Source organism: Nerophis lumbriciformis, linkage group LG01 (genome assembly GCF_033978685.3).
Source record: "Nerophis lumbriciformis linkage group LG01, RoL_Nlum_v2.1, whole genome shotgun sequence".
NCBI classification, from domain to species: domain Eukaryota; kingdom Metazoa; phylum Chordata; class Actinopteri; order Syngnathiformes; family Syngnathidae; genus Nerophis; species Nerophis lumbriciformis.
In genome coordinates, this window is record NC_084548.2 from 26,669,205 (window position 1) to 26,689,568 (window position 20,364).

General features: G+C 40.0%; 1 protein-coding gene across 2 annotated transcripts in view; it reads right to left on the minus strand.

Moving 5' to 3' along the window:
• The window catches only part of scn1lab (sodium channel, voltage-gated, type I like, alpha b), a 119,481-nt gene that overhangs the window by 85,450 nt on the left and 13,667 nt on the right, over positions 1-20,364 (minus strand). For both annotated transcript variants that reach the window (XM_061978273.1, XM_061978282.1), the window contains exons 2-4: positions 12,202-12,521; positions 3,850-3,968; positions 1,554-1,643 (exon numbers count right to left, since the gene is read on the minus strand). In XM_061978273.1, the coding sequence (XP_061834257.1) occupies positions 1,554-1,643; positions 3,850-3,968; positions 12,202-12,468 (476 nt within the window). In that variant the 5' untranslated portion in view covers positions 12,469-12,521. The remainder of the gene's footprint in view (positions 1-1,553; positions 1,644-3,849; positions 3,969-12,201; positions 12,522-20,364) is intronic.

Below are 20,364 nucleotides of genomic sequence, written 5' to 3' on the forward strand. Positions count from 1 at the left end.
AGACTTAGCTTAATATCCAGAGGTTATGTCAGGTAAATAGAAGCATATGTGCTGCAACATCCAAGATGATAACTGTCTTCCTACAGAACCTAAGAGTAAAAGACTCAAGGTGATGAACTGGTAAAACAGAAAAGAAATAAACCCTATCTGTGGGAAATCCTGAAACGGAAGGTGGAGAAGCGTAAAGTCTTTAATATCCACTAGCTCCGTGATGTCGTCTTTGAGGAGTGGAAGAGGATTCCAAAGGAAACCTGTGAAGCGCCAGTCAACTCCATGCCCAAAATAATTAAGGATGCAGTATGTGTTGTTATTTTGATTGGGCATTAAATTTACTGTTACACAAGCTCTACTTTAACTACTTTATTTTGTATCATAGTCTCCTTCCGTCAGTGTTGTTTCATCGAAAGATATGATAACTTATTTGCAGAAATGTTAGGAGTGTACTCACTTTTATGTGATAAAGTCAACTTAAATGTGCTGCAAAGAGACGGCATTCCCCGAGCTGGAATGATCAATACAACCCCTTTGTTGAAAATAATCAAGATATGTTTAACTTCTGTATTTATGCTTCTGGCCTTAGGTTTAACTCTTATTATTTTTATGATTTACACAGAACTTTATGTTGGGTTTTACTAATCATTGCCTATAGTTTTGCTCTCACTTGGTGATATCATAGCTGGTGTTATGCTGCAATAGTGCATTCGACTGCATGTGGACCGAACTTATCTCTCAGTCTCAATATGCCTGTTTGGTCTAGTCCATATAAACTATGTTACACTTGACTAAAACAGTACAGTAGTTGACAAACAGTAAGAGCAGAGCAAACGCACCACGCTTCAAGTGCGATCACATCCTAGGAGATGGCTGCATCGGGATTACAAGTGGAAAATTGGGCCTCGACCTGCCCCGCAACATTAACATTACTAAAACTCACACTTTCAAGTTCTGCTTGAGACCAATTGTGTTTCAGTTAAACCATCATTCTAGATTTTGGGATCAAAGCTTGAGTAGTTAACTTTTATTTGCAGTATCCAGATAAGAACATTTGAGAACAGTGTTTGGCCAACTTGAGAGATATCCACTGATTCCCTTGTCTATGCATTGTACAATCATATGTGCCCAATATTTATCCATCCATCCATTTTCTACCGCTTGTCCTTTTTTGGGGTCATTTATAAAAAAAATTGTTGTGTGTTACTTTAGTCGCTGTATGTAGAAATGGTGCCATTGAAGTGACAGCCGGCTGCATCAGCTCTGTGCTCTTTTTAATGGTTTTCATGTCCTTTGTGTTCTTTAAATTTCCCTTGTTTTTTCATGTGTTTTTACCTTTTTTGTGTACTTTTTTGTCTGCACTGCAGCCACAACTTGTTGGGTGAATAAAGTCTCACTCTCCAAAAGCCATGCATCTATGTGTTGCAGCCACACCACACTTGAAGTGCACCAGTTAGTTTTTTGTAGAGCTCTAACATGGACTATGAGTAAAACCTTTACACATGACTTCAACTGTATCAAATTTGGTACACAATCAGAAAGGAGAGATAAAATGGACTTACTCTACATTCTTGGCCCATTCCGGAGGGTTACTTAGGGTCATAAAAGCACAGTTGGTTAGGATGGTGAACATGATCAACATGCTGAACATGGTAGAAACACATAGGTCAAGGAGCACAACAGATAACTGATGTTTAGAAAATTCACCATTGTAAATAACAAAAACATACAAACCTGACAAACCCTGGCCAAAGTGACCTGCGTGTTTGTTGTCACCTGCCTTTAGAACTACTGTGAAGTAAGAAATCCCTCTCTCAAAGTACCATAATTTCCAGTCTATAAGCCGCTATTTTCTTCCCACACTTTGAACCCTGCACTTAATACAATGCTGTGCCTTATTTATGGATTTCTCCAGGTTCACACACTTCACATGCGACCAATAAATTTAACCGTGTCACATCAGCCCAGCGGAATTGTCTAACGGGTCACCGTGGACCAATGAAATTATTCACATACAAATTTAACTACTTACACAATCATTCAATCAGCCATTAACCACGTTAAATACTAACCCTCATCTTGGAGGATACATGACAAAATGCTCATAATCTGCTAAAAACCGAAAGCAATCAACCCGGCTATCGGAAAAGCAAACAACCGCCGCAAAGAACGGAAATCCACCGTTGAAAGTCCAGACACCATTCGCAGAAGAAGGCACAAGCCCACAGATGACCAGCCTTGAGACGAAAATGAAAGCAAAATGAGGTCGAGAAAACTCCGGACAAAGCAACACAACGTCCTCCAACACTTAAGAAGGTGGACCTAACGCGCAGGAGGAAGAGAACAAAAACAGCACTTAGGTTTGTTAAAATTGTAAATGAATACACACGCCTGTGTATATATTTCATGTTTCAATCTTTGCATCTATGGTTAGCATACGTGTGTGGCCAATATATGTACAAAATAAAATCTGTCCAAATATTAGGTGGGTGCGGCTTATAACCAAGTGCGCTCTAAGGCCCGGAAATTACGGTAAATCAAGCCTTACAGGTCATTAAAAAGTAAAGAAAACACGATTTTTGAGTGTTTTGACTGTTTGACTGACAGCAGCCTTGACAACAAATCCCAGCTACATGCAGGTGTAAAAACAAAAGTAAATTGCTGTTAATATTAAAACTATGGCTGTCAAAGTTAACTCGGTAACTCATGTGATTAATCACAAAACATTATTGCATTAATCATGCGTAAACGCAGATTAATTGCACAATTTATTTTGACCACCTTTCTTTAACATAACCGCAGAACCTGAAAGGCGGAGCAGGTTGCTTTACGGTCAGTGATCGGGTCAATGCAAATATGAGTGAGGAGACTCCAGCTAGTGTGCTTGCTGGCAAATTTCGCTTCAAAATACTGTATACCAATTTCACCAATTTTTTTTTGCAAATAAATGATGTGCATTCAAGTAAAATATTTGAAATGTTCCTGTATGACATTCTGATGATAATATTGCATTTGTGTCAAAAATGTTTGATATTTTAATTTAAATAATGCAGACAATTAATTTACTGTGAATAATAAAAATTCAAAAGTGTGAACACTAATTACAATGCAAAAACAATGAATGTGGACTCACCTCTAACTTTAATGAGCGTTAAAACCTCCAGAGGAAGCTCATTGCTTGTCCTTGAAAGATAAGTGGATTTACATGAAGACTAACTGTTGTTTAACTAACTTGCCTGCACTGTTTTAAGACTACAGTTTAATTGACACTGATATGCAAATATTTTTGCAGCTATTATTTATTTTAATATTTAGTTTACACTGACAAAGTTAACGCATTAATGAATGTGATTAATCACAACAAAATGTTTGCATTAATCATGTATAAACGCAGAATAATCATACAATCTATTTTGGCTGCACATGCTCCTTTACCTTAACTGCAAATGGTTACTGGAAAGGCTGCACATGTTTCTGTACGGTTCGTCAGTGCCAGTGCAAAGATGAATGAGGAGAATACTGACTGACTGGTGTGTACTGAGTTCCATGGCAGATGTCACTTTAAAATACACCCTGATGGGATTTAGATAATACTGTTTCCAGGTTTTGAGCAAATAATGTATTCAGGTTAAAAAAAGTTTAGTGTATGATATTTTGACCATGAATTTGCAATTATGGCAAAATATTGGGGTATTTTTAAAAAGTGTATTTGAATTAGACACACAAGTAATTTACTGCAAATACTCAAAACTCCAAAAGGTGATTAATCTGATACAGTACAACACGTCATCTCATTGTATCTGCTAAACCTTTTGAATCCATGTCAAACACTGCCAATGACAAACTGTAAAAGGATATGAGTGTACTAAAACTTTAATAGCTATCCTCCTCAGAGGGTTGAAGGGGCTCAAGATATACAAGGCAGGAGTGGCGTTGAAACGAAAGATTGCCTTTCCATGATTCAATACTATAAAAGTCTGAAAAGGAGACAAAACACAGTGAAAAAGCATTTACATATTTTAATACATTTTCCAACATGATTGTGAGATTAAGCTAAATTGGTCTCAGGCTGTATCCAAATTCAGGGTCTGCCCTTTTGTGTGCGCATTTGAAGGCAGCTGGCATCATCACAGAGCACATTTGATAGTATGAGAAGACTTCTTCAAATTCAGCTGGCACTATGATGTAATGGTTTACCTGTGAGTCTGAGATTATTCTACCGACAAATGAGCTCTCTTCTCTTTCCATTGAAACCCTTCGTCTGTACATTCACCCATTTTCTTCAAGGAGCAGCAGCCTCGGGGGGCCAGCTGCCAGACGTAATCCCTCTTGTGTGTCCAAGGTCTACCCCGAGGCCTCCTCCCGGTTGGACATGTCAGGAAGACCAAGGGTGCATCTGCGTCATATCAAAACTAGATGCCCTCTCGTTGTTTAGGAGCAGCAGCTCTACTCTGAACACTTCCCAGATGACCAAACTCCTCACCCTGTCTCTCAGGGCGAGTGCAACCACACTGCAGAAAAACTTCTTACGGCCGCTTGCATCTGTGAAGCTTGTGACCGTAGGTGAGGGTAGGAACGCAGACTCATACGTAAATTGAGAGCTTTGCAGTCTGATCCAGCTCTCTTTTTATCATGACTGTCCAGAATAGCGACTGCATTAATGTGGATGACGTGTACGACCCTCACTCGTAAACAAGACTCCAACTCATCACCTCAGGCAAAACTTTACTGCCAAACTTAAGGGTATAATTAAGTTAAAGTTAAAGTACCAATGATTGTCACACACACACTAAGTGTGGCGAAATTATTCTCTGCATTTGACCCATCACCCTTGATCACCCCCTGGGAGGTGAGGGGAGCAGTGGGCAGCAGCGGTGGCCGCGCCCAGGGATCATTTTTGGTGATTTAACCCCCAATTCCAACCCTTAATGCTGAATGCCAAGCAGGGAGGTAATGGGTTCCATTTTTATAGTCTTTGGTATGACTCGGCCGGGGTTTGAACTCACAACCTACCGATCTCAGGGCGGACACTCCAACCACTAGGCCACTGAAAGCCTAGTGCTTCACACTAAGCTGTGAAGCACCCCAGCAATCGCTGAAGGCCATAGACTGATGAGGCCAACAGGATCACATTATCCGCAGAGAGCAGATCCAAACCCCGGATTTCCACAAGATGCATAATGGCCTCTGAACGGCTACACTGTGGACATGGCCGTAACTACCATTGAGGACACCGAGGTCATGTCCTCTGTATTTAAGTGACAAAAAGAAGACAATATAACTGACAGGAAATGTACTATTAAACACTGTCGGTATAATAACGTTGTTGTGTAAGTCAGGTGCCGCCCCGCCCTAAATGCAGAACACGCGCTCTGCATAGGGCTTCACGATCAATAAATTATCAATGTAAATTATTGAATGACAATGCGCTTTATATCAAATTTTACCCCAAACACATTCCTGGCCACGTCATGATCTGTCACTGATTAGAATGTGACGACATATTTACCGCCTTCCCTTCCGGTGGCTCTGTCATTAGTACATGCTTTGCAAAGCAAAAGGTCTTGGATTCAAAACCTGGCCGTGGTAGAAATTTTGGTATGGTTTTTAAATGTATGTTTGAATGATGTTGAAATGATTTAATAAGCTAAACTTCAGCATATTAATAAAAAAGTGAACTATTATAAAGGGATGTTAGATAATATAACACGTGATAATGAAAGCAGCAGCACGGTGGTACAGGGGTTAGTGCATCTGCTTCACAATACGAAGGTCCTGAGTAGGCCTGAGTTCAATCCCGGGCTCGGGATCTTTCTGTGTGGAGTTTGCATGTTCTCCCCGTGACTGCGTGGGTTCCCTCCAGGTACTACGGCTTCCTCCCACCTCCAAAGACATGCACCAGGGGATAGGTTGATTGGCAACACTACATTGGCCCTAGTGTGTGAATGTGAGTGTGAATGTTGTCTGTCTATCTGTGTTGGCGACTTGTCCAGGGTGTACCCCGCCTTCCGCCGGAATGCAGCTGAGATAGGCTCCAGCGACCCCAAAAGGGACAAGCGGTATGGATAATGAAAGCTTTTATTATTTATATGGTGCTGCGATACCCATGATTTCAGCCTTTCAATGCTTCTCTTGGACAACCAATTTTTGACCTCGGTATTTGTAAAATCCTAGTTACGGCCCTGGCTGTGGTATGTGCCAGTTCATTGTCGTCCATCAATACCCACAGTCGATGTCTGTGATGCCCACTGACTTAACTCGACTAGTGGAAAAGATTGCCTTGCAGAATGACTACTTTAATGTTGTATTTGTAGCAAGCACCAACACAGCAGCATCTATCACTCTGGCGAGCTATGCACAGACACATCTCAATCAACTTCTGATCAACTTTGATTTACCGTACTGTGGCGTCTGCCGAAAATAAAAACTGCGCGTATGTGTGGCGGAAGGCCGTACTGGTAGAAACGACACATTCACAATGTGTCATTATATAGTGACATGCAGATAATATCATTATCATGACCGATTTCAATATTTGTATGAATAACCTATTGGAACATCCAAGCTTGGCAATGCAGACTATTATCGACAGCCGTGGTCTTTCACAAATAATACATGTACCCACACATTGAAACGGGAACACCGTAGATGTAGTTTTAGTTTGGGGTGTTAACACCTCTAAAATGTTGATCCTCCCATATACCAAAGCAATGTCCGATCAAATTTGAAGTCGTAACATTATTGCTGCTATAACTACGACTCTCTGGCTAATTGTCCTTTGTCATGGCACCGTTTCCTAATAATGTGGGTTGCATTGATAGCCTTAGCAAAGACATTAATGATGAACGCCATTGATAATGTAGCACCAGCAAAATTAAAGAAGGCCCCTATAAGGTTCACGGAAGAAACCAGAGCTCTCAAATGATCATGTAGGAAGCTAGAAAGCAAATGGCGTGAAACCAAACAAGAGGTTTTCCATCAAGCATAGAGTGATGGTTTAATAACTTACAAACACACTCTTTCCTTTGATAAAACAAATTATTACTCAAATCTTACTCATCTTAATAAAAACGCTTCTAAATATGTGTTTAAAACAATAGCATACTTAACACAACAAGGGTTTTCTCCCAGTAGCTCCACCCATGGGTCTGATGGCTTTATAAGACATTTTAATAAGAAAATTGGGCTCATTAGAAAGGGTGTTAAAGACACCACGTCCCAGCTTCCACTGGGCTCTACAAACGAAAATATGAATGTGGGCATGAATGCAAATGCTGTCTAAAATAATTTCTCTCATTTTGAGGAGGTACCGTTGAATGAACTTGCACGGCTCGTTAATGGAACAAAACAAACATCTTGTCTACTTGACCTACTTTCTGGGAAACTAATCAAAGAGCTGTTTGCGATATTAAGACCATTTGTGCTAAATATTCTTAACTTATCACTCGCCTCTGGTACTGTTCCCCTAGCATTCAAAACAACAGTTATTCATCCTCTACTTAAAAGACCTAACCTCGACCCTGACCTTCAAAACTACCGACCGCTGTCACACCTCTTGGTTATCTCAAAAATCTTTGAAAAAATGGTCGCACAGCAACTTAATGCACACTTAGGGCCTGATCTACTTAAGATTTGCGTGTACTAAGACATGGGCAAACCTGATAGCACACGCAAAGCTGATCTACTAAACGTGAGACATGGGCAAACCTGATAGCACACGCAAAGCTGATCTATTAAACGTGTGCAATGTGGATTGTATCTCTTAGGGGAGCAGAATAAGGTGTTGCAATCCATTTTGTATGTATGTCTTCATTAATTTGCAGAATATATGCTGATCATCAAAACACCTACAAAAATGGGAGAAGATACAAATCTAATTATTTAGCGCATGCAATTTATCAACACTCATCACCGTTTTGCGAGCACTATTTAGCGTTTTATTTAGCACGTGTCAGAAGAATGTGCAAACTGACAGTTCCACACACAGCTGCAGGGTCAATGCTTGCACTGAGATGAAAATCCTCTGTCCTATGTGTATGTGTCTACATTTTGGATGGTCAGATATAAAAATGATTAGATATATCGTCTATTCAGCCACATCATTTTATATTGCTATAGCTGCTGGAGGACTTAAGGGGCTGATTAACAAAAAAAAAGAGTTTGGTGTCCTTGAGTAGTTTTTTAATGACATTTGTTTTTTTTTGCACATTGAATATATATTATTTTTTTTAATTTTTTAATTTTTTATTTTTATTTTTATTTTTATTTTTTGAATATATATTAATAAATGTTTCTTAAATGAAATCAATTCTTTAAGTGTGCATTTGTATACAGCCTCTCTCTAATAAGCGCACCTTCAGCGTAAACAAAAAAGTAAATCAAGTGGTTTCAATGTAGATGAACTGCACGACTGCTTCTAAAATGCCCATTAAATGTCGTACATGAATCCTGCTTGTTTGAAAACAGTAAAACAGATAGGAGCATGATATCATGCATGTGCAGTAAATGAGAGTGTCTCCGTGGTGATGTTCCGTATTGTACATACAAAATCCTCATTTAAATAAGGCGGTCTGCACCACTTGTCAATTGCACACCCAGTCATGTAAATATCACGCAACACACCCATTAATCGTAGACACTATCTTATAGAATGCACACGCTGCTTAGCGTGTGATATTTGGACCTTAGCCAATCAGACCCCTAGTGTCTAACAATCTTTTTGAACTTTTTCAGTTGGGTTTCAGGGCAAATCACGCTATTGGCAAATCCTCATCATCCGTCCATCTCACTGTCCCCTTATCAAGACTGTCCACCATAGGGGCCCAAGCCTTCCTCTTTGGAACGCATTACCCCCAGACCTTCACAATATGGACTACATTTTTCTCTTCAAATCAAGACTCAAAACACCCAGCTGTGTGAAGTTGGCCCCCCGCCCCTCGCAAAACTCTGTTGAAATAGTCATATTCGTTTGTACTGTGTTTAACTATTTCAACAGAGTTTTGCAAGGGGAGGGGGTACTTCACACAGGTTCACCACACATATTCCTTACTGCTTATTCATTTAAAGTTTTTAGTTATCTTTGTTATTGTTTTTTCTTATCCAATTATTTTTTTGTACAGTCTCCCTAAGTGCTGAGAAAGGTGCCTTATAAGTAGAATGTTATTAACATTAAAATATTAATATTATTATTATTACTGAGATGGCTCTTGCAAAAATGAGTAATGATTTGTTGCAAACTATGGATGTTGATACACCATCTACTGCATATTGCTTGATCTCAATGCTGCCTTCCATACCGTTGATCACAACTTACTTTTAGATTGCATCAAACCACGTATCGGTGTGTCAGACTTAGCATTTTCTTGGTTCAGCTCCTATCTCACTGAAGGGATGCCCTGTGTATCCCATAGCAATGTGGCGTCTGAGTGTGTTAAAGTCACATGTGGAGTCCCAAAAAGGACCAGTTCTTGGCCCTGTGTTAGCTTTCACTGTTATGCTGATGACTTAATGACATTAAACAATGGATATACAGCAACATTTTGCAGCTTAATGCTAAGAAAAAGGAGATGTTGATTATTGGCCTTGCTAGACACACTTGTTTAAGCATGTTACATTGAAGTTCCACAATTAAACAGTTGTCCAAATCAATTCTGTAAAAAATATTGGCATTATTTTTGATCCAACTCTCTCTTTTGAGCTGCACAATAAGAATGTTACTAAAACAGCCTTCTTTCATCTCTGTAACATCCCTACAATCATTATACATGCGTTTGTTACGGCTTGTCTTGATTACTGTAACATATTATTTTCGAGTTTCCCCATGTTCAGCATTAAAATACTGCAGATGGTACAAAATGCAGCTGCTAGACTTTTGACGAGAACAAGAAAGTTTGATCATATTGCGCCTATACTGGTCTACCTGCACTGGCTCCCGGTACACTTAAGGTGCAATTTTTAAGTACCAGTATAATGGATAAAGAAGTTGCCTCTACATTGAAGCGATTATCATATATATCTGATTTATAACACCAAAAGAGTTACAAAGTTTGTGAGTAAATAGATATGATCAAAATTATAATCGGCTATTATAAATCTCTTAGAAGATTCCCGATTCATTTTGAGAGATAATGAGCAAGCAAGTCACGTGACCCAAAAGATATTGGTGGAAACTAGATACCTTTGCCAACAACAACAACAATGCTAATCAAGCAGACTTTGTGAGACCTAACAACAATTACTTTGGTAAAAATTGTGATCCAGAAACGTATATATTTTTAAGCAGGCATACAAGGGGGGTGAGCTACACGTTTCAGAAACTGTGTGCTAAACATATCCAGCTTTAATGAAACATTCTCCTAGCTATATAAGAAATACAAACTACGAACATAATAAAACAATCACTTACTGTACAAGGCCTGCTCTCACTGCAATGAGGACTGATAGGATGTTCTTATTTCCCAATTAGATGACGAATTAATCATAGTCTACACAAAAGGGTTTAAAACAATGCAGCAGGTGTTTATCTTCAGTGTTATCGTTTCTTTCTCTCCATCTATGAGTATGAGTTGAATGTCACAGATTAACAACTTCTCGATTTATGGCCAAATCCTCTTAATATCCAGGTGAGAGGCATGATTTAAAATCTAGAATTAACTTTCACCAGCTGAAAAGCTGTGCAGCACCAGCAGTAACAGTAGCAAGACACCAGGCAGCTCAATATAGCAGCATAAGCTAGTTACCTCTCTATTATCAATGCGCCACTAAGAAATAGTTAGCCTGCGTTAGTACTTAGTATACCAATATTGCTAATACTTGCTTAGTATTCAGGTCACGATATGAAATATTGTTGGCGTTTTTTTAATGGTTATTTAGAGGGCTTTGTGGGCGGAATAGAGGAGCCCTGTTGACACAATTGTTAGCGCACTTTTTTTAAATTTAAGATGCTACCTCAGTAAAGCATTCAAGCCCCACTTTAAAACTCATTTATATGCTCGAGCCTTTAAATAGATCTCTTTTTGCTGCTTTTCTGCTCTGTCCCCCCTCACCTGCCTGGAGTTGATACCATGTGACCACGGTTAAGTTCTGGAAAGGTACAAGTCTGGAGGAGGTGTTAGCTGACCTGAATTGGGACCTGAATTGAACCACTCTTTGGACCACAGATACTGAATAGAGAGCGGCCGTGCCAGCAACCTAAGCGTTCCTGGTTCGATCCCCGGCTTCTACCACCCTAGTCAATCAATCAATCAATCAATGTTTACTTATATAGCCCTAAATCACGAGTGTCTCAAAGGGTTGCACAAGCCACGACGACATCCTCGGCTCAGATCACACATCAGGGCAAGAAAAAACTCAACCCAATGAGATGACAATGAGAAACCTTGGAGGAGACCGCAGATGTGGGGAGCGCAGATGTGGGGACCCCGGCCCCTACAACTGGTTTATGTCCAGTCTATTGGTTTTCCAATAGACTGGACTCCCACTTCCTGTCACCCTGGAAGGGGGGGTCCCTTTTTCCCCGTGTATTTTATTTGTTAAGTTTGTCCTTGCCCCGGTTGTGTGTTTGGATCATGGGATGTCGTTGTGTGTTTGTGAAGCCCTTTGAAGCACTCGTGATTAAGGGTTGTAGGAATAAAATGTTATTCATTGATTGACTAAAATGAAAGCGATACACATCTCGTGGAAATCCGGGGTAAGACCCCCAAACAGGATATCCTCAACTCTTTGGCTCCACATAGAATTTCTGTCCATAAGAATAATGAACAGAACCTGTGACAAAAGCAGCCTTGGCAAAGGCTAACAACATTCACCGTGAACAGGCAGCAAAACCTACATTTAAAATTGAATAACTTTGCCTTCTTAATGACGTATTTTCTTTGTTCCATTTCCTTTTCATTCTATACTGTTTCTCCTTCCTTGAACCTGGTTGCCAGCTAGCGCGACATAAAGGTAAAGACGTAAATAAGTGATGCAAATAGAAGTGTCTTGAAGACGAGAACATCAAAATAAGCAAAGCTGATGGCTGCTTTCACAGGTACCTCCAAATATGTAGCCTCCATCGACAGCATGGGCTGAGTCCTTTGGAGGATGCAGACCCTGAATTTGGACAGCTAAGTTTAATATAGTCTGAAACTTGATTCAAATAGTTGATAGACATTGTTTTGAGGGCTGTTCTGTGTGACTGGTGAGCATTTTGTGATGATTAAAACAGACCTTCTGATTGCTGTAGAAGGTGTCCATGTCCTCCAGAGGAGTGGATACCAGACCTGAAGGAATATCCCCATAGATGAAGGGAAGTGACTTCCCTGCCTCCAAGTCACTGTTTGGCTTAGGCCCATTTTCATCGTCGCTATCACTGCGACGTTCTGCCCGTGGTCGCCGGACCTCCTCTTCAGCGATGCGCCTTTCAATGGCAGCCAGTGACTCTGGGACAAAGGGCCGGAAGCTGTCAGGACCTGGCGGTACCAGTAGCTGGGCCATCTTATCATCCTGCTCCTTTAAGGATTCGAGAGAGGCTCAATTGGGGTAGGGAGCTGAAAAAAAAAGTAAATAGAGGGTTATTAGATTTTATTATTTAAGGATCATTTGCTGACAGCATCAGGTTCTGAAATCAAGGAAAACTAAAACAAATTTGAATTGTTGAACACTGCTAATTTTAATTGGACCAAATTGTACATCCTTTTAATAGACCCAGTATTCTGACAACTTATGCTAGAAAAATGGAATTAAAAATACACAATGTCAACAGTGTTTCCCCATACGTTTTATATACAGTGATACCTCGACTTACGAGCACCCCAACTTACGAGTATTTTGAGATATGAGCTGTCTCTCTGGTTTTTATGTTAATGTCGAAAGCATAATTTGAGTAACGAGGCTCCCCGCTGCTAGCTGGCATACCAAACGCCCCATTGAACCCCATAAGAACCACTCAAGAACATCTGGTCTTACTTGCTGGCAATTGCAAATAGCTAGAGATCGAAATAACTTTTTTTCTAACCTTTGAAAACCATTATCAGTGGTGTCGCTTCTAGAACTTTACAGTCAAAGTTGGTGACATCATCCTCCTACTGAGGCTTGCTCCTCCACCCAAGGCTCGCTTCCTACCCATATCTAGAGGCTGCTCCTGATGTCGCTTGTTGATGCAGTACAACCTGAGGGATCGAAGGTCACGGGCTTAGCTGCTTACGTGCAGTGATTTTTCCAGATTCTCTGAACCCTTTGATGATATTACGGACCGTAGATGGTGAAATCCCTAAATTCCTTGCAATAGCTGGTTGAGAAAAGTTTTTCTTAAACTGTTCAACAATTTTCTCACGCATTTGTTGACAAAGTGGTGACCCTCGCCCCATCCTTGTTTGTGAATGACTGACCATATCATGGAATCTATTTTTATACCCAATCATGGCACCCACCTGTTCCCAATGTGCCTGTTCACCTGTGGGATGTTCCAAATAAGTGTTTGATGAGCATTCCTCAACTTTATCAGTATTTATTGCCACATTTCCCAACTTCTTTGTCACGTGTTGCTGGCATCAAATTCTAAAGTTAATGATTATTTGCAAAAAAAAAAAAAAAAGTTTATCAGTTCGAACATCAAATACCGTATGTTGTCTTTGTAGCATATTCAACTGAATATGGGTTGAAAATGATTTGCAAATCATTGTATTCCGTTTATATTTACATCTAACACAATTTTCCAACTCATATAGAAACAGGGTTTGTATATATATATATAGGGCTATCAAAAATAACAAGTTCACTCATGTGATTGATCACAAAAAATTATTGCATTAATCATCATCACGCAATTTATTTTGACCATGCATGCTCTTTTACCTTACCTGGACTGTAAGAAATTACTGTAAAAATACAAAAAAAATTACAGTTATATACTGTTCTTCTTAAATGCAGTTAAGTACTGTACATTTTGTTGCATTTTACAAAAAATATCGACCAGCAGTAAGCTACTGCACAACCTACAGTATAATTCAGTATTTTTCAGACTTGTTTCTTGGTTCCGCCCACAATTTGTCCAACCGAGCTTCATTTCGCACGATCTGCTGCTCTCACGCAAAACACGTACCCAGGTGGAAGAAAAATGAGTTCCTACAAAACCGTGTCATTTATACAAGATTTCAATAGTACTTCCCACTGTGTTGCTGTTAATGATGTTTTACCTCAAAACATGTACTATCAAAGTATCGACATTTTGATTTGAAAATCAATTTTAGAGCATAAAGATCTGGCACTCCTTTTATCGGTATTCAAGTATCATTCCGCACATCATAACTCTGAAGTTGCCAAGTACCGATGGATGGACGAGCGATAACCTGCTGCCACCTCCAGCTATACAATCACCTGGCCGCCGAAGCTAAATCCATCCTACTGGTGTGTTTTTTATAACAAGGTAATCCCCGTGCAATCAGAGTCACTTGTACCTTGATGTGTAATTTTCTGTTTGAATTGCTTTATTTATAAAGTCCGAAATTACATAGCGTCACAGTCAGCATCACAGACACTATCGTTGACCACATGTACCGCCGCATGCTAGCTAGCTAAGTTTTCTTAATTTTTGTCATAGTGATCATGTCATAGTCATCTCAAAAAGATGATAACTTGCAACATATGTGCTACGACTTGCAGCAATGTATTTGCGTATGTTAGACAAATGCGAAGTCATAGTTGTATGCCTAATGCATCGTTTAAGTGTGCTTTCCTTAAATGCACAAGAGTTTTTTCCAACTTCTCAGCCTTCAAAACTCACAGCCGTCGCCATAAATATGGCAAGAGTAGGACTGATCTGTATAGCGTAGAAGGTTTACCTTGTAATATTGTCTCATGTAGCGCGAAGTGCGATGCTATACGGCAGTGGTCCCCAACCACCGGGCCGCAGCCCGGTACCGGTCCGTGGACCGATTGGTACCGGGCCGCACAAGAAATAAAAAATAAATACTTTATTTTTTTTTATTAAATCAACATAAAAAACAGGAATACAGTCCGTAAGCACACATGATTGTATTTCCTTATGAAATAAAAAAAAAAAAAAAATTTTTGCAGATATTGGGAGATTAATCGGGAAGCATTTCTGGCATATCCTCTGGCCAAGGGCCCTGACCGCACCCCACAGTCGTATCAGAAAGATATTGATTGGCTGAGTCATAATGTGGAAGAAGCAAGTGCCTGTTGTGGCATTCAATTTAACTCGATTTTCAATGAGCTCACATATTTTCATGTCTGTCAGCCTGGATTGCCTCCTTGTCTTGGCCATGATCTCTTTGAGGGTATTGTCTCAACTGATTTAGCATTATATCTGAACCACCTTGTTTCAAAAAATAAAGAGTTTACTTATGTTGAACTGAATCGGCGCTTAAACCAGTTTAAATATTTGGGTAATGATGCCAATAGCAAACCTTGTGAGATGAGCCCAGGGGCTGGAAAACTTTCTGGACATGCAGTTCAGAAATGGTGTTTTCTGAGAACGTTGCCAGTATTGATTGGTGATCAAATAAAAAGCTCTCAAGACAGTGAGGTATGGCAGCTAGTTTTATAGCTGAGGGAAATTGTGGAGCTTGTTTGTGCTCCATCCATTTCCACAGGCCAGGTAGCATATTTAAGAGTTCTAATAGAGGAGTATTTACAAGCCAGAATGTAAACTTTTAAGGATGATCCACTTAAGCCTAAACATCACTACCTGAATCATTATCCAGAACTCCTTGTTCAATTTGGGCCACTCATCCATCTTTGGACATTACGATTTGAAAGTAAGCATACTTACTTCAAGCAGTGTGCAAGAAAGCTGCATAACTTCAAAAATGTCTGTGGAACCCTTGCTGAAAGACACCAGCTTTTGCAATCATTTCTAAGTTCTGGGACCCTGTTTCCACCATCTGTTGAGGTAGAGAATGGAACTGAACTTATTGTGGGAGACTACAATAAAAAGATGAGACAGTCAATTGCTCATCTTAACTTTGATCCTCAAAATACCCTCATTAGTCATCACGTGACTGTGAAAGGGACAACATATAAGAGCAACATGTTTGTTGCTCTTATATGTAACAAGGCCATCATCATTACACGTAATGATGATGGCCTTGTTGTAGGAAAAATTAAAAAGGTTGTCATTCATAAAAATGTAACAGTGTATTTTATCACTGAGGTATATCAGGCTGTTCGTCAACCTTACATTAATGCCTATTACAATACACGTATGCAGGAAACCTACTTCTGTGTTATTCAAGCAGAGCTGCTTGATTACTACCCACTGCCTGAATATTTTATTTGGGGGCGTGTCCTCACTAATTCTTCACCATTCAGTCCCTATATTCTAGATTCATGTCATCCATCTGTGAGGAAATAAAAGTCATCATCCTCAGGACTTTACCCAACCTGTCTGAGGATATTGTACAACTGGTCGTCTCAACACTGAAAAGCTCAGGTGTGGAATCAAAAGCAGACCTCAAGTATGTAGAGCAGGATGAGATCAAAGACCTCTTGCCTGTTATCCAGCAAAGGAAACTTCTGGAGGCATTCAAAATGGGTAACTATCAATCTTGTGTTTGTAGTTCTCCCATCTAGTTAAAGCTACAGTAATTGTTGAGAAAGAATAACACTCATTTGACATAGAATGAATACATTCGAGTAGAGATTTGCACCTGTCAGATATTCTACAGTTCTCCCAAAAGCCTTAGGGCAGTTGTATTCCAAACAATTGTTTGAATTGCCATGCATGCATATGGGAGAAATTTTGAATGTAGTGATGTATACATTTTGCTTTATTTTTATGCGTTTTAGAAACTACAACAGTTGAGCTTGATCTCCACCCCTTGCCAGATGACTTGGCACATCAAAAGTCTGCAGGCGGAAGTCTGTCTTTGCTCTCCAGTCCATTGCCTTGCTCCTCTTCATCTTCACTGGCTGGCTTTTCGCCCTTGTCAAGCTCTTCACCAGCTTCATCACCTTGTTCTCAGAGTGGAGTAAGCCAGCCCGCCATAATATCCAGTAAATGGCATGAAACCTTTCAAGTCCCATGGGATAAAATGCCCGCTGAAGTGCAGTCAGCTATCGCCAACAGCAGGAGACCTGCTCCTGACAAGCGACGCCAAATGATTAGAATCCTTGTGGATGAAATCCAACGCGCAGTGAGTTTCTCATAATCTGTCAAAAAATTGTTAAGCAGTACCCATGTAGTTTTGCTGATATGACACTAGAATGTGCCATCATTAGTGGAGGTTTTACTTCATTCCTCACTCAAATGAAAACACGCATTGAGAACATCAATCGTGAAGGGACAACCAAACTACTCAGAACAAAAAGAAGGTTTGGACAAATGCGTAGGCCAAGTGATTATTACGGATGCCCACACTTTCAGCCAGAATTTCCACCTGAAGAAACCAGTGACACAGTGGAACAGAAGCGGCAACAATTATGGGAAATATACAAGCGTGAAGGTGTTCACGGAGGTGAAGGGGCAGAATTAGTCAACCTTATGAAAGCAACGTTCTGTCTTCAGCGTAACCAAATCAATACAACCCCAGTACCTTCACTTGATGATTTAAGAAACCAGTGGCCTTTCCTTTTCACCCACAGGGGTATCTTGGATCACCTTGAGTTATTAACTGACATCAGCTTTTTGCGTGCCTTGGAGCTATCCATTGAAGAATGTGGACAAAGAGTAGAGATGTATTTGAGAACAAAAGCTAAGAACCATAATGCTCAGTCTACCCTTCCTGTGAATGAAGATGGGGAGTTGACTCTTCGTATCATCCAGCTGTTGATGGCCTATTTTGATGAAAGAAGAGATGCACTGATACTCCTTGCAGATGTAAGTTTAGCACTATTAAGCTACAAAAGCATACAAACATCTAAATTACTATTATAAATATTTGAGAATTCAATGTTTTTTTTGTTATTGTTTTTCAATCTCTTACCCACCAAATTATGCAGAAATATTGTATTCTTACATTTTAATTAAATGATGCTCCCAACTGCCGTGTTATATTTTGTCACAAGTCATCATGGTGACCTATTTTTTCTACAGATGTCTGCCACTGCAGTCGATGTGGAGCGGACACTGACCCTCCCGACCAGTCCACGACTGAGACTGCTGGGTAATTGTCCTATGGAGCGCAGAACAGTCTGTTTGTCCTAAACGTATGTATACTATGCTCTCCTGCGGATGTATTTGTATCATTGTTGTTTTTGTCATTCCGAACATTGGAAAGTAATGATTTGCAGCAGTACACCTTAGGAGACTAGATGTAAACAGAGTAAAGAGAGAGCGATATATTCTTGGGTGTGAGGTGGCCATTCCAAATACCTTTAAAATGCTACCCATATTGGATACTCTTTAGGAACATAAACTGCATTTCTTGACTGTACCAGTTGCTGGTGACAAAGTCACAATAAAACGTTGGATGATCAGCATGGAGGTGATGTCATCTGCGAAGGCGTCCAATAGCTTCATCTCAGGGCTTGCTGCCCTTCTTGCCACCTACTATGTGTTCAACTTGGAATACCAAGAGGAAGGTGCTCGGACATTGGAATTTGTTCAAAGGTAAATCCTCTTGATACTGTTAAATACTGTTAGGATATTTTGCCCCTTTTCTCACCTATGTTCAGGAATTTGACTTGTCATTTCCCCAATTTTGTGCCTTAAATCAATGACTCTTCTGTTCCTTTGTGGACCTTCTTATTACATTATTTCTTTTGATAGCAAGTTGAAGATGGCATGTTCATCCAAAGTGTGATGCTGGATTCAGAGTGAATGAATTATTACCACATTAAATGTTTTTTGATCTAGAGTAATTCTTTCTGGCCACCAGACCTAAGTCCGTCAAACATAACAGCATCTCAAACCACAGCTACCTCATCTTTGTGCAACTTGTTCCAACCAGTCTGAACAATCCAGTCGACCAACATGGTTACCAAAATGAGGCGGGTTGTGCTTTGACATGGACATAAAGCCAGGTGAAGAGAATGAATCTGTCTCTGCCCTCCCTCTTTTGATACCGTGCCTTTTGTTGTTGTTTTTTGGCATGCATTACAACAGATTAAGTTGTATTACAGTAGGTAAGTTTGCAAAACACTACATAACAAACTAGAAAAGCATGTGGAGTGTGCAGACCACCACAATAGGGTCACTGGCAGAGATATTTTGGTGTGTCCAGATATGACCTTAGGTAGGAAATTATTTTCTAGTGCGCTGGGGACTCCTTCTGGCTCTTAGCCTCTATCACAGCTTATAACAGTGGGGTCTCTGGCAGAATCCTTAAAAAGAAAATACTGGATCCAGACAGTGCTACGGGTCTCCACCAAAATCTAACAATCTGTTCTTTATCTGGATACCCACCTTGTGCGAATATATGATCAAAATCCGTTTGAGCTGTTTCCAAATTTTGCAAATGCACTAACATCAAAAACAACATAACCTCCTAGGCAGAGGTAAATATGTAAACGTGTCTAAGAAGTATCCATGTTGCATGCTCCTATGCAGTAATATGCCAGATACACAATGTCATTACATTGTTGTTTTGTCTGCCAATGAAGGAATTATAAATGTGCTATCAAAAGATGGCAGAGGATAGACGGAGAGAAATACATAAATAGAGAGAGGGATTGGGGATGCTTTAGCATTGCCTTCCTCTCTGAATTTGTCTTAATGGGTTTTAGATCATTCACTCATCTACAGCTGTGGTTATGGTATAGGCTCACTTATATCCTAAAATTGATTTGAATATTTGTGCAGTGCATATTCATAAATTAACAATGTGAGGGGAGTTCTGTATCGACTGCAAGTAATCTTCAATCACAACAGAATATCTTATATGCTTTCTCTGTTTTTTAGGTGATTCATTGGCATTAACCCTGAGAGGGGAACAAAGGCTAGCCAGGGAAAGGTGGTGTCCAAGAAGACCGGGAAACTGGTCCAGAAAAAGGCAGCAACTGTAAATCCTCACGTAGCCACCATTATAAAAAATCTCACAGACTTTGAGTGGGGCTTTATGTAGCCGACAACTAAACACTGGACTCGTGCTCCGTTATTTGTCTCCAGTTTGAAATGAAGTCGACAACTGAACACTGGGTGTGTCCTGTTCAGTTAGTTTAGTCATTTCTGCAGTTCAGTTTTGTTTTACAAATGTATCTATTGCACATGATCCTAACTTATGTTTTGTTCTAAATGTTAAAATGTTCGTTGAAAATGTGTGTGCCCTCTCTGATGGTGAAACAGAGGCACTATGTATGGAGGTGTGTGTGGGGGGGATGTTAACATCATATCCAAATGGACATCTTCATTTTGATCGTTATCTGGATGTACGGACCGCGTTCTCTGATGCCATCGTTTGTTCAGATTGCAGGAGTTGCTTAACATTGTTT